Here is a 13,643-nt window from a genome sequence, read left to right on the forward strand (position 1 = left end):
AGACAGCCAACCATTGTTTTAGAATTGTTCAATTTTTTTAACTTCTGATAAAAACAGAATTAATGGTATTTTTGTAAATATTATACCTCCAAGAAATGGCTATACTTCCCAATCATATGTTGTGTGATATTTAAGAGGAATTATTTTGATATAATGTCATTAAAATATTCGTTGAAAAAAGTGCTATTCTAGCTTATACTTTACATTTTAATGTGTATGATAATTCAAATAAAAGATAATGAAGATTTATATTATATTTAATTGTTATAATTATAAAGAAAAACCTGGAAACAGTAAAAAACTGACTTTATTTTATTGACGTAGGGAAAATTTTGTCAAATATTTGAATAAAAAAGCAATATAAAACAAAATAAATTATTTTTAATATAGTCACAAAAAGGCTTAATGAGTTTAGGAAATATTTCATTCACTAATCATGTCATTTAAACTCTATTACATAGAATACAGTGTAAAAAGATGTTCTCGTTTTAATTTTAAGTAATTTCAAATGCATTTTAATACCTTTTAATGATTTATTTTTTGAAACATCTTTTTATAAAATGTTAATGATTTTTGAAGTTATATGTTAAAATGTTTTTAAATTATGTTAACATTTTGTTTTAAATGTAGAAAATTGGTAATTCTAAACATTCTAAAAATGATTTTATTAAATTTTCATCACTTAAATTGCATGTTTGATGAAATTTTCAACTGATAATTCAAGAAAAATCGTTTAAGTTTTATTATATTTTACTTTGAAATGTTAAAAAAATATATTATTGTCAAAAATGTGGAAGTTATACTTTCCTCAAAAAAAGACCTAAAACATGCAAATTAACACGTGTAATGAGATTTTTTTTCTTTCAGGTTTAATTTTAAGTAATTATTGATATTTTTTGTAAAAAGGATTTTATATAAAAAGTTTTAAAACTCGAGTTATGTAGTGGTTCTAAAAAAGGTTGCGAATTTATGCAATTTTCTTGCAAAAAAAATTTTCTAGGATTTTAAAAATAGCAAAGGATGTTATTAGACGTACTTACAGATACAATTGCTAAGTCATTTTGGCCAAACACTAAAATAAAGTTTTGACATCTGAGGGCCCATACGTGCATAATTGTCTCATTGCCATGTGTCTATAACTAACATTAGTTTATAAACACATTAAGGCTCGAACCCTAAAATCTAGGGGCTCTGTATTAATATTGAAAAATACCCTAAAAATAATCTGGACCTTGAATCTTCCCTAAAGTGAAGAACTAAATCTGTTAAGCTGTTATTGAAAGCTTAACCTTATAATGTGAGAGGGTAAAAGGGGTTGGCACAAAACAAAACATATATAACCTACGCAGAAAAAAACTCTTAGATTAAACGATCTTTGTCTGTAGGGCTCATGCATGCTAACAAGCATTGTCTCTTTACAGGTATGAGTGTCAATCATTAAGGATGTAATTTTAAAATTGAGTAAAACTCTGATTTTAGTGACGAGTATTTTGTTCTGACAGAATTGAAAAAAGGCATTGTTTAAAAGCCGAAATTCTATCCTAAAAATAAAATTGATTCTTTGAACAGCAAAGCCAAAAAATATTGAATTTTATGATTTTATTTTTCTAATAAATTTTCTAAAATCTAAAATTTCCAAATATAGCTAAATGCATTTTGTTATTTAAAATTTAACGAGAACGAAAAGTCCAATAGTTTGAAGGCTTATTAAAACAAAAGTCTAAGAAAGAGAAAGAGTAGATAGAACTAAAAAGAGTGGAAATAGAAAAAAAGAAAGAGAAATAGAAAAAGAAAAAGAAAAAAAGGAGTGGAAAACGAATGAAAAAGAAAGATAAAGAAAGAAAAGATAGAAATAGAAAAAAAAGAAAAAAGAGGACAAAACGAATGAATAAGGAAGAAAAAGAAAGAAAGAGAAAGATAGAACAAGATAGGAGGATACTGAGAGAGAAATTACGTTACAGAATAAACAGACACGATGAATTATATAGCAGATTCGCTACTTGAAACATTTCAAAATTTGTTGTATAATTAATAATTATTTTTCATTGGAAATTGCATAAAATGTGAATATTAATTACTTGTCAGAATAAGATATCCTAATTATAGTTCAGAAGCAAACACACCGCCAATAATTTATGCTCATAAGGAAGCAAGAACAATTATTTCCATAACAAATTAATTTAAAATTAATAAAATATTGTATACACACAAAAATATGTTTTCTTATATGTCAAATTTGCTTAATCAAAAAGGAATATAAGGCGGTTTTACTAGAAGTGCCTATTCAAGCATAGAACCTGCACCCTACCTCCTTTTAAGTTTTAGGTATCAGGTAAGGCTAGGTTAGATTTGGTAAAGGGTAGCCATGTAGGAATGAGACAACGCAAATATAGGCGCCTGCTCCGATGGGGTTAGGCGAAATTTTCAAAAACTAAACCCCTCCGTATCTTTAATTTATTCCAAAACTAAGAGTTGGAGGTTTAAATAAAATTAGGTATCAAAAAGTTAGTTTTTGGTCCATATCCGATCAGACAAAAACCGGTGTAATTAATAATTTATAAGGGGTACAAACAAGGATAAAAGCTATTTAGAACAATATTTGCGCACACATATCATAGAACTGCTACAGGGTTAGGATATTCTGTATTACATATTTCATATTATGTTGCGTCAACTCAAGAAATAAGTCAAGTTTATGTCAAGGTTAAATAAATATGTACAAACGTTACAATTTTCAATCATAGGCTTAAATATTTATAAATCCTCAGGTAGAAGTTTTATATTTAAAACAAAGAATCCGCGATAATACAATGAAACAATTGTTATTCTGTTATCAGATTCATTTTGTTTAAACTTTCAGAGGAAAAAAACACAATTGTGCACACAGGAGAAATAACAAACACAAATTTAGATTTTACATCAAGGTGGACAAAAAAAGGAGAAGGTGTAGCGGAGGGGCAAATTAGTCCGGTCCGGCTTTCCCTTGGGAGGAGAGATAGTTACAGGCCTGTGTTATAAGTGGGTGGGGGGTTGGCTATCATGACAGGTCCGTAATTTCCCCCCAAGACACACACTCCAGTCTTGCACTTGTCACCTACAGTGAAGTTAGTTACAAAAACTACATAACCACATATTTTTTTAAAAATATGGTTGGAGTTACTTGGAAAGCAAAGCGTAGCATGTCCCTGACGGCAGGACCAGTCGGGGGGCTGCGCGCAGCTTCTCAACCACCACAGGCGGTTGCAGCTCAGCCACAAGAACCGCCTCGTCCCGTTATAACGTTCAAAGACAAACAATCATATCAAGAATTGTTTAAACCATTACCGAAACCTGAACCTATTCCAACTTTAAATATAGTACAGGTAAAATTAAATAAAAAATGCAATACTAATATACATTTTTCAGCTCTTAAAGTTACATTGCTTTTTTGTAATCATTTGGAAGGCATTAGACCATAAAGTATGGGATAAAAGAATGTGTGAAAATTGTGGTCAAAGCATTGTGGAGACGATTTTAATTCTTTTCAAGCATAGCATTTCTACATATAAGATAAATAAAACTGAATAATTTTATCTAAAAGAAGAACAGCTGAACCAATTTCAAACAATTATAAAATATTTAAAATAACTTTTTTTTGTAGCTTTACGAACTTGCTTGTAGTTTAGTATATACAGATTTGCAATTCACGTTGAACTAATGGATTACTATTAATCAAGTTACATTGGCTACCATTAAATCAGCAGGTTGTATGTATGTCCTTAAACATCTCGAAAATGTGTTTATAGCTTAGTATTTGTCCTAAGCAGTTTAAAGGCTATTTATGGTTAGCAGGGGTAGGTTAACCCCTGTATAAAATGGTCACACAAAAATATGGGGAAACCACTACTTTTTAAAATTCCATCTCTAAAAAATGAAATTACTTTTATATGCTACTCCGTTTTTGTGTGTGTTTTTTAACATCTTAAACTGTTATTTGAATAAAGTAGGTGTAATCAGAAGGAAAATATTAGCCTCAGGTGGGAAAGAAGGCAAAATTACGAAACCTGATTATTGATAGGGGGTCATCAACATCTCAAGGCGTTATTAGAATGTTTAGTTTATATCATTTAAAATTGTTTTAGCAGATTTTACAACAAACCATGATTGAGAAAAACAGTTTAAAATGTTGATAAACACTCATATTTATTAATTTTTAGTGAGTGATCTTTGGCTATTGTCATTAATAGTTGAAAGAATATTTCATTTTTAGCAAAAATAGGGTACCACTACCAAACATTAAAAAGATAAAAGTTTTCTTTGATATTAATGAACTCAGGGATGTCATTATTAAAATAAAATTCTAAATATAAAGCTAATGCAAGATCTAATTGCCATTATATAAAACAAAGATGGCAATATCCTTGAAAACAAATCAGACAGCAATTATTATCCTATTATATAAAGTAGTAAGCGTTTTTGTCTCTCCCAAAAGATCTCGCTAACCGCTGAACCGATATTGTTCTCCTTTACAGTGAAGCTTCCTATAGATCATGGGAAGGTTTTAAACTATTTTTGGAGAGGGAGTCTTCTCCCCCTCCCTCCAAAAAATATTTTTAAAACTATTTTGAAACTTAAGTTTAAAATGGGATGAGGTCGACTTTCCCCCATCCTACCAGTGCCCCTTGAGGCTTCTAGGGGCGTAGCCGCTAGTTTTATTAAACAGTAATAGATCAATCAACAGCTTTATAAATATTTACTTGTGTTTGCCCTAGCTTCAAGAATTTATTCGAGGGTTTATTGTTTATTCATGTTTAAATTGATTAATTTTCTAGATTCTTATGTTGACATACATACCTTTCAAAATGTAAATAGAGACATAACATGCTTCTGTCAAAAATATTTTAAATATTACAATAAATTTAAAATGTTTTAAATAAACGTTTTAACCTTTAAGATGCTATAGTTCCATGATGAGACCTTATTGTTAAAGAAGTCTTCCTACAAAAAAATAGATTCAAAGTTTCCTTCTTTTCAGAATATGTTAATTTCTATACATAGAAAATATTTTTAAAATTTGAAACGTTTCAGATCAAATATTTGTGTCTGATATTTATGAATATTTTTCACTTGATTCATTTAAAATAGCTGGACACAATTTTTTTACGTAAACCAGATAAAATTTCACATGTTTGTAGGATTCATAAAATTTTGAATTTACTGGAATTTAATCCTAATAAAAAAGTAATCGCTAATTGTTGAACCGATTTGGTTCTCCTTTGCAGTAAAGCTTTTAATAGAATCAGATATGGTTTAAAACTATTTTAGTTGAGGGTACATTCAACCTGCCAAAATAAATCCGTTCTATAATAAATACCACAGACGTCCAACAAATTTACTTCTTATTCAGAACTAAAACCTTCTCCCTTTCCTTCCCTCAAATGCCCCTAGAGGTCCCATTGGCGTAACAAATGGATGCAAGTTTTTCATTTCTTTTGATACCAGCTTCACTCTCGCCCAAAAATATGACTTTTTCCATAGGTACAAACCAGTTCTCAGAATGCCCATGTCTGGAATGGGTTTATGCAAATTGTCAACATTAACTGAACCACCTTTTTGGTTCGGCAGAGCAGCTCCAGAAGGCCATAATAATAAGAACAAAATATATTTTCGGACCTCTGACAATTGAATAATTGGAAATTTTTCATTGAGTGCGAATTTTGGCGTGTGTAATTGTCAATAAATGATAAAACTCATTTAATTCAAAGTAATTTTTTGATTAAAAATCTTGTTTAAGGAAAGTCATGACTTGATTTAATTAGCTAAAGGTCTCGTTAGACAGACGAACGAATGAAGTATAGTTATAGAGTAGTTACACTTTTTACATACATTAAAAACAGATTAGCTGTATCTGATTGAAATGATAAATTTCTCTTATGTATACATGCTATATGATGAGAAATTAATCTTGAATATTCTTAAAATTTATGTCTAATAAACTTATAACTAGTGAGGAAAATACGTTGATATTAAAAGAGGATATCCAGAATTTTTCATATTGGACGAAACAGTCAATACAGATTAGCGGATATCTCTAATCTAATATTTATAATTTTTTACATATTTCAAATCGTGTATGAAGTTTTCTGTAATAATAAGATATATTCTAGAAACGTTACAAGCTGTAACGAAATATGACAAAACATAATCTTCCTTTTCTTTTATACTAGAAATAGTGATTCCTAGGACAAATAGAGCTGATTTAATAAGCTTAGCCTTTCTAAAAATAAGACTCAAAAGCTAAGAATGTCCTTATTCGTAATTCAATATACAATAATAGTGAATATCCGCTTTAATAGACATAAGTTCACTTAGATACTCCGCTTTTCAGTTCTGCTAGCTAAAAGAAGAAAATTTATAAGCTTGAAAGTATCTAAATTATTAGAAAATTATTCAGATAAAATATTTACATTGATATAGGAGATTTTAAGATAATGATAAAAAAAATAGCACATCATTTATAAAGAGAAAATAAAAGAAGGCAGACATTTTTTTATGCTTATGTTATTGTATAGAATATTACATTGTATTTTTATAAATTGTATTTCAAATATATTCTTTATAAAGTTAAATATATACTGAAAAAAAATCATATTCATTTTGCTTGGCCTACTAAAATTTTTATCTGATTTTAACGTGACATAAATGTCAATTTACAGTGTCATTAGATTCAAGAAAAATAATTGTTAATTGTATAGTTTAATTATTTGTTTGTCTTTTATCAAATTGCAAATATTGATAACATTTTGCAGCATCTAAAAGATATTGTTAAAAACTATTTGAATGAAAGAAAATAATCTTTAGATTTCAATATTTGAGAGTGTTTATAGATGTGCCGGTCAATGTTACAAGTTTAAAGATCAAAGACAAAAAGATAAATGTGGACATTGGATATTTTTTCCTGGTTAAAAAAGTGCAATTCCTGAAATACATTATAACAAGGATGACAACATCCATAAAATCAAAGATCTGTAACGGTAGGAAAAACTTACATTACACTTGTACAGTGTTATAACTAAATTAGCAGATTACAAATACACAAGTCTAAACAAAATTGCAAGTAAAACCAATTTTTAGTGGTTTGTTATATAGATGCTTTGCTCATAAAATTATACATTTTTGTAATGGGAATTAGTATACCAAAAATCAGATAAAAAGAATAATTAACTCAATTAAAAAAATTATTTTTAAAAAGATTAAAAAATCAACATTTTTCAATATGGGACATTCTGATAAAGATTATAAAGTTGCTACTCTTTCTTAATCGTACTTAACTGCTACGGTAATCATAAAGTTTAAATCAATAGGACAATTATATCATGCTTTAAATAATGATAGGAGCTACCCATTACGGACGGACGGAAGAACCCTAATTATAGAAAAGCTTCGCTTTAAACAAGAGTAACAACATTCAGAGAAATAAATAATCACTAAAAAGACTAGTAAACTGTACTACACACAAGAAAAAGATAAACTGTGAGGATAACGAAGTGAAGACTACACAGAGATAATAATGTCCGTAGAGATTGTTTTTTTTTTAAATCCATGTTACAGGTTAGCTTCCTTTAGCATATTCAATATCTCGATGTTGAGGATAAAAAATGTCTGTTTGTCTGTGTTTGTACCGAAGGATTTAGCTAACCGCTGAACCGATCGGGCTCTCCTTAACATGATAGCTTCTCATAGGTCCCGGGAAGGTTTATAACTATTCGGGGGAAGAATACCACCACCCTCCGGCCCAAGAGAAATTGAAAAAATAAAAAATGCCACTCTGCGGACATTTTAGCAATTAGCTAAAAACATAACTAACATCATCTATCGGCGAAAATAATATTTTTGGTAAATAGCGGATTTTAAAATAGATTTAAAAAACAATTTTACGTATCCCTAGAGGCCTCTAGGGGCGTAGCCGCTAGTCTTAGATATAACACTACTAAAAAATTCGATGTAATAGCCTTTAGTTAACTGCTTATCTAAATCCAAAAATTTTGAAGATCAAATTTTATTTTTATTTTATTCTATTTTTTTATGTTGTTACGCAATTTTTATACATAGAATTAGAATTCAAGAGAAAAGAAATATCTGCAAGTTTCTTGCTTTGTGGACTAAAATTTGAATGCTATGTAAAGAATTTCAATAGAATTAGATCACTGTTTATTCAAGAAATGCTTCACTGAAAATTTATTCATTTGATTATATGATATAAAATTAACTGCATAATTACATGCATAGAAGCTAAAAAGAGAATACTTTTCCGTCTAATAAAACATGCATATGACAATTTAAAATAAACGTACATATGTACTTGGAACCCGGTATTAGTGTCGGACTGATTATGACGTAACAAAAAAATTAGCCAATGAGAGGACATTATTGACCAATGGTAAAATTCATAGTAGCCTCTCATTGGCTATTTTTTTTTGTTACGTCATAATCAGTCCGACACTAATACCGGGTTCCAAGTACATATGTACGTTTATTTTAAATTGTCATATGCATGTTTTATTAGACGGAAAAGTATTCTCTTATAATAATTTTGCATCTTTTATCATTTCTAAAAAGGAGAGTACAAAATACTTTAGAACCTAAATATTTCATTTATTCATAGAATTTCCATATTTTTAATTAAATTGTTTTATTTGTCAATGATTTATAAAAGATAAAAAAAAACAAGTCCTTTGAAAACACAAGGAGTAAATATAAAAGTATGGTCTAGAATAATCATTTGAAAAAAATTACAATACTCTAATAATGAATGAAAGAAAAGGAGTTTCAACATTAAGACACAAGTTATATTTGTGAGAGATTTTGAAAATAGCCATTTAAACTGTTCTGGCGATTCCGTAACTGGACATAAAACTAACTTTTTGAAGAAAAAAAACTTAATTGTGATAGGGATTTTAGGTTAAGATAAAATAACTAAATGTTAAAAAATGATAATCGCCAGTTAAGTGAAAGCAAAAGCTAAAAATGATTTTTTTTCTTCAAAAAAATATTGTTGTTTTTGTCCCTAGACTTAACGTACTGTAAATTTAAAACAATACTAGAAATTTCTCAAAAAGAACATCAAAATAAAGTTTTTACATCTGAGGTATTTAATTTGCAGAAGAATTTGCAATTTGTATCATATGATTTTCTTTTCTTTGCAGATGCACTTCATAAAAACTATCACACAATATATTTCTTGCTCACAGCTAAAATATTCTAACAAGGATAGCAGTTTACATAGTTAAACAATAATAGGTTTGATTATTGTTCTTCCTTAAGTGCAAAATTTGAAATGAATTAGAGGTTTCAGTAATGGTTAAAAAAATATAGTCTGCTTTGTAGGGAAGCTTCCAGTTGTCTCTTTGGTGATTTTAATTTATTATATTATACTAAGGGGGAGAGAACAAAACATACCCCTACTCACCATTAAGGTCATCAAGGTCCATGTCCCCCATACCCACACAAAAGGTGGTTGAATTCCTTTATTTAAAAAATTATATTGGAATGGAGGGGTTGATTTCCTAATCACTTTTAAGTCATTTTTATCAATATTTTTATTAAGATCTCATGTTTTCATCGACGAATAAAGTTTACTCTAAGTTAACTGAGTAATTTACAGCAGAGCTTGTTCACTTTTGTGAGGGCTGTAAACATCTTGTTTATCCAACAGTCTTTTTTCTTAGAATGTTTTGATTGTTAAGAATAGATATAAGAAACAGTTTTGTTTTTGCAAACAACTTTAGTAATATTATTATATTAGTAGGCAAAGAAAAACAGAACTTTTCAAAAATATTATTCAACTTTGGCTAGAAAAAAACTTTTAATCCTTAGTTATCTTTCATTAGAGAGGATGAAATACCTAATTTATTTATTTTTGTTTTTAGATTGAATGTAAATCGTGGATGCAATTACAAAAGGAGAGAGATGAGATAATCCAAAGAGAAATAGAGAAGACAAAAATGGAAGCTGAAGGGATGTATAACCGAGTACTCCAGGATGACCGAAAGCGCTGTGAATATCTACAGAAAGAAAGAGACAGGGAGGACAGCTACCTTATATTAAATTTCATCAAATCAAAGATACAGTGATAGATCCATGAAATTAAAATTATTTTGAGGGTTTTGTTTCATACAAATTAAGTCTTGTTATGTTAAATCAGTATATGATGTAAAATATTCATCTTAAAATACCTTTTATTTAAAGATTTTTATATTTAGATTTTTTAGTTATCCTTATACTAAAGTAACAGGATGTTTGTCTGTTTGTCTCTGTGTCTGTGTGGGAACCCCCCCCCCAAAAAAAAAAAAAATTCCACCCCCCAAAAATATTTTTTAAAACTTTTTCTTTTAAAATCTAAAATTAGAAATTGGGTCATCAAATTCGACTCCCCCCTCCTAAAGTGCCCCTAGAGGCCTCTAGGGGGCGTAGCCGATAGTAGGAAATAAAAAAGTATCTAACAATGTTGACTCATAGTCCAGGGATCTAAGGGATATGATTTTTGACGTTTTATACTCTCAATTATGATAAACAAATTACCCCTTCTGTCGATTAAAATCATTGATGATAAAGTTTTACCACTGCAGATTTGTACAACTTAATCAAGATTTAATAAAAGTTCCTAAAGTTTTGTGGCCAACGAATGAGAGAACATCTTCATAAAACTTTGGGAACTAGTATAATTTACAGTCCAAAATCCCTCCCACAAAAGATATATAGTATAGATGTAACAGATACAAATAACCCCCTTTTCCAAGGACCTTTTTCGTTTGCTACCAAATTATTTTCTATTGGTTACTTTTCAAAGACTCAATTGAGAGTAGGTACAAGGTCCTTGGGATGGGTTTGGGTATATACATTTATTTAACTCCTTCCCTTTCCAGTGTTTTACTCTTATCCTCTAACTCTGATGATTTTCACAGTAAACTACAAATAAATTAGATTTTACTCAAATGTATGTATAATAAATAAAGCGTATCAAGTGTACTGTATCCTATAGAATAGAGAATGAGCAGAGAGTGCGCGAGGAGCTCCTGAGCAAGGAGAGAGAGGAGAGGAGACAGAAAGACGAGGCGAGGAAGGCGGAGATCCGGAGGCAGGAGGAGATCCTCGCCAACTCTAGAAATATGCGCAGCAAAACAGTTGACCTGACAGAGCGCAGAGATTCTCTTCTCGGCGGCGGCGGAATCCAAGTTTATCATTATAAGGACAAAGGTATCTATTTTATTTATTGGTTCAGTAGAATATTCTATTACATAATTAACCAATGAAATTTAGTAGCATTACATCTTTTGATCATACTTTAAGTTAGGTTAGGTTATATTGAGTGCCGCAGGGTAATGGCGAGGATATACAAACTTTCCCGATTTTGTATAATTTTTGAGGAACGATGCTGCGCAAAATGGTACAAAAAAATTGACGTCATATGATAAAATAACCAATGAGAGGCGAGTATATATTTTACCATTGGTCAATTACAATGTATACTGGCCTCTCATTGGACAACTTTATAGTATGACGTCATTTTTTTGTACCATTTTGCGCAGCATCTTGAGGAACACGACTCCAGTGACGTCATATTTTTCTTTCCCGAAAAAGGGAAGGGGGAAGAAAATCTCTTCAAAAGAGATGGGGAAAACCCCTTTTTCTCCCATCTCTTTTTTCTTCCCCCCTTCCATTTTTTTTCTTTCCCCCTTCCCTTTTTCGGGAAAGAAAAATATGACGTAACTGGAGTCGTGGTCCTCAAAAATTATACAAAATCGGGAAAGTTTGTATATCCTCGGTAATGGCACCACAGTAAAGGTCCCTCTGGGTTATGATTAGGGCAAAAAATTACCCCTCGCCCCCCCCCCCCTCCCCCATCTTGTATTTAATCTATTTTACAGTGCTCGACAGGCATTGTAAGGTAAAATAACAAACATACTGTTTACTTTTACGTACAACAGAAGTTGTGACGAAATATCCTAAAAATAATTATGACACAATATTACAAATTAGAAAATAAAGATTCTTTTACGATGCAGCGTGTAAAATATCAAATGATACAAATATATAATTTTCAGTTGTGCCAGAAATAGTAAAGCAGACTCGCCAGGAGGAACTCAGACGAAAGAATTCTGTCGGATTCAACTTTGGTACAGACCTACTTGCTTCACTCCCCTCCTCTCCAGAGCCACAGCCAAGTATGAATGGTCACCAGGCCAATGGACAAGCCGTGAACGGTATGAACGGCGTAAACGGTATGAATGGCGTCAACGGCCTGAACGGAGTCGCCAACGGGGTGAATGGAAGTGCATTGAATGGAACGGCGAATGGTGGTGGACAAAATGGAAGTTACGAAGCTCGTGTTTTTCCTCAACAGGTAGACCAGCTTAACTTTATTTTTATAGGCTTACGGTCAATCAAAGATATATAAATTCAAGGCGGCTGTTGATTTTGGAAGCGGTTATTAGGTTTCTTCAATTTTATTATCAGTAAAGTAAAAATGTATATCTCGGATATCTTTTTAAAAAGTTTTTTATTTGTAGACAAAGATGAACAGATTACCTCCCCGCCCCATGAAAGACCCCATGGCTCCAAGCAGACAGTTCCAGAATAACGTTGACTCCGCCTTTATGGGCAACGGTGGCGGACACGACGGTCAGAGCAATGGTTTCTGTGACCCTAGCAACATATACAAATCAGTTATGGGGGGTAAAGGATATTATTAAATATTTAGAATTAAAATGTTAATGTTAAAATTTTCTTTTCTTTTATTTAATAAAATTATATAATTACATAAAAAAACATACATTTCATTATCTTTTATTTTATATTCATAGATTTCAAAGTTTTTTTTATATATTTTGCATAAAATTTAACTCTTCTTTCAGCTTATTCAATTAATTTTTAATATGCTTTAAATTTAATTTTTTTCTAAAAAAAAACATTTATTTTATAGTATCATAAATTTTTCATATCATATTCATAGTAAGGCTAATTATGAAATACAACAATAATTTAATGTTAGATTTGATTTTTCAATAAATAAAATAGAACTTTTATTGTTCTAAATAAATGGAAGGTTTGTATTTTGGTTTATTTATCATTCATCTTTTATATTATCATAATATCAATTGATTATTTCTAATAATGATTTTTTGTTTCCTAAAACCTTATGTATTTGTTTAAAATTTGTGGTTTGTTTATATTTGGATTTGAAATTATTTATTTGGCTCCCATTTTTTAGAACAATTTATTTATTACTCTATGACGATTATGTTTTGAAAGTCAAATATTAATATTTCTGTATCTTTAAATTTAGAAAAATATACAAATATATATATTTAGATTTTTAATAACTTTTTTTCCATTGAGTTTAATTATTTATAGTAGAGGTGGTGAGTGGGGAAAAAATTAAATATGAATATTTCGATCACGCAACCTTTTATATAAAAAAGTCTTTTTTGTCACATAAAAGCGTTTACTAAGCTTTAAAGTAAAACCAAAACTTTATTTCCTTGATACAGCTGTAACCAACAACTAATTAATTTGAAAAAATACTTGTTAAGGTTTCTTAATTTTGAGCAATTTCGGGAGACAAAGATTAGTGTGGTAATGACGATTTTTTTTATCTGTCCACC

The 13,643-nt window shown here is 30.0% G+C and overlaps 1 protein-coding gene across 1 annotated transcript; it reads left to right on the forward strand.

Annotated features, from left to right (window-relative positions):
* The first annotated feature begins 3,042 nt into the window (after positions 1 to 3,042).
* LOC145316783 (uncharacterized) lies at positions 3,043 to 13,358 on the forward strand. Its single transcript, XM_080157517.1, has 5 exons — positions 3,043 to 3,362; positions 9,909 to 10,061; positions 11,019 to 11,235; positions 12,084 to 12,382; positions 12,549 to 13,358. Exons 1-5 carry the CDS (start codon positions 3,147 to 3,149, stop codon positions 12,729 to 12,731), a joined length of 1,068 nt encoding a protein of 355 aa, XP_080013643.1. The 5' UTR covers positions 3,043 to 3,146; the 3' UTR covers positions 12,732 to 13,358.
* The last annotated feature ends 285 nt before the right edge of the window (positions 13,359 to 13,643 follow it).

Source organism: Acartia tonsa, chromosome 4 (genome assembly GCF_053477335.1).
Source record: "Acartia tonsa isolate MP-2025a chromosome 4, ASM5347733v1, whole genome shotgun sequence".
Lineage (NCBI taxonomy): Eukaryota > Metazoa > Arthropoda > Copepoda > Calanoida > Acartiidae > Acartia > Acartia tonsa.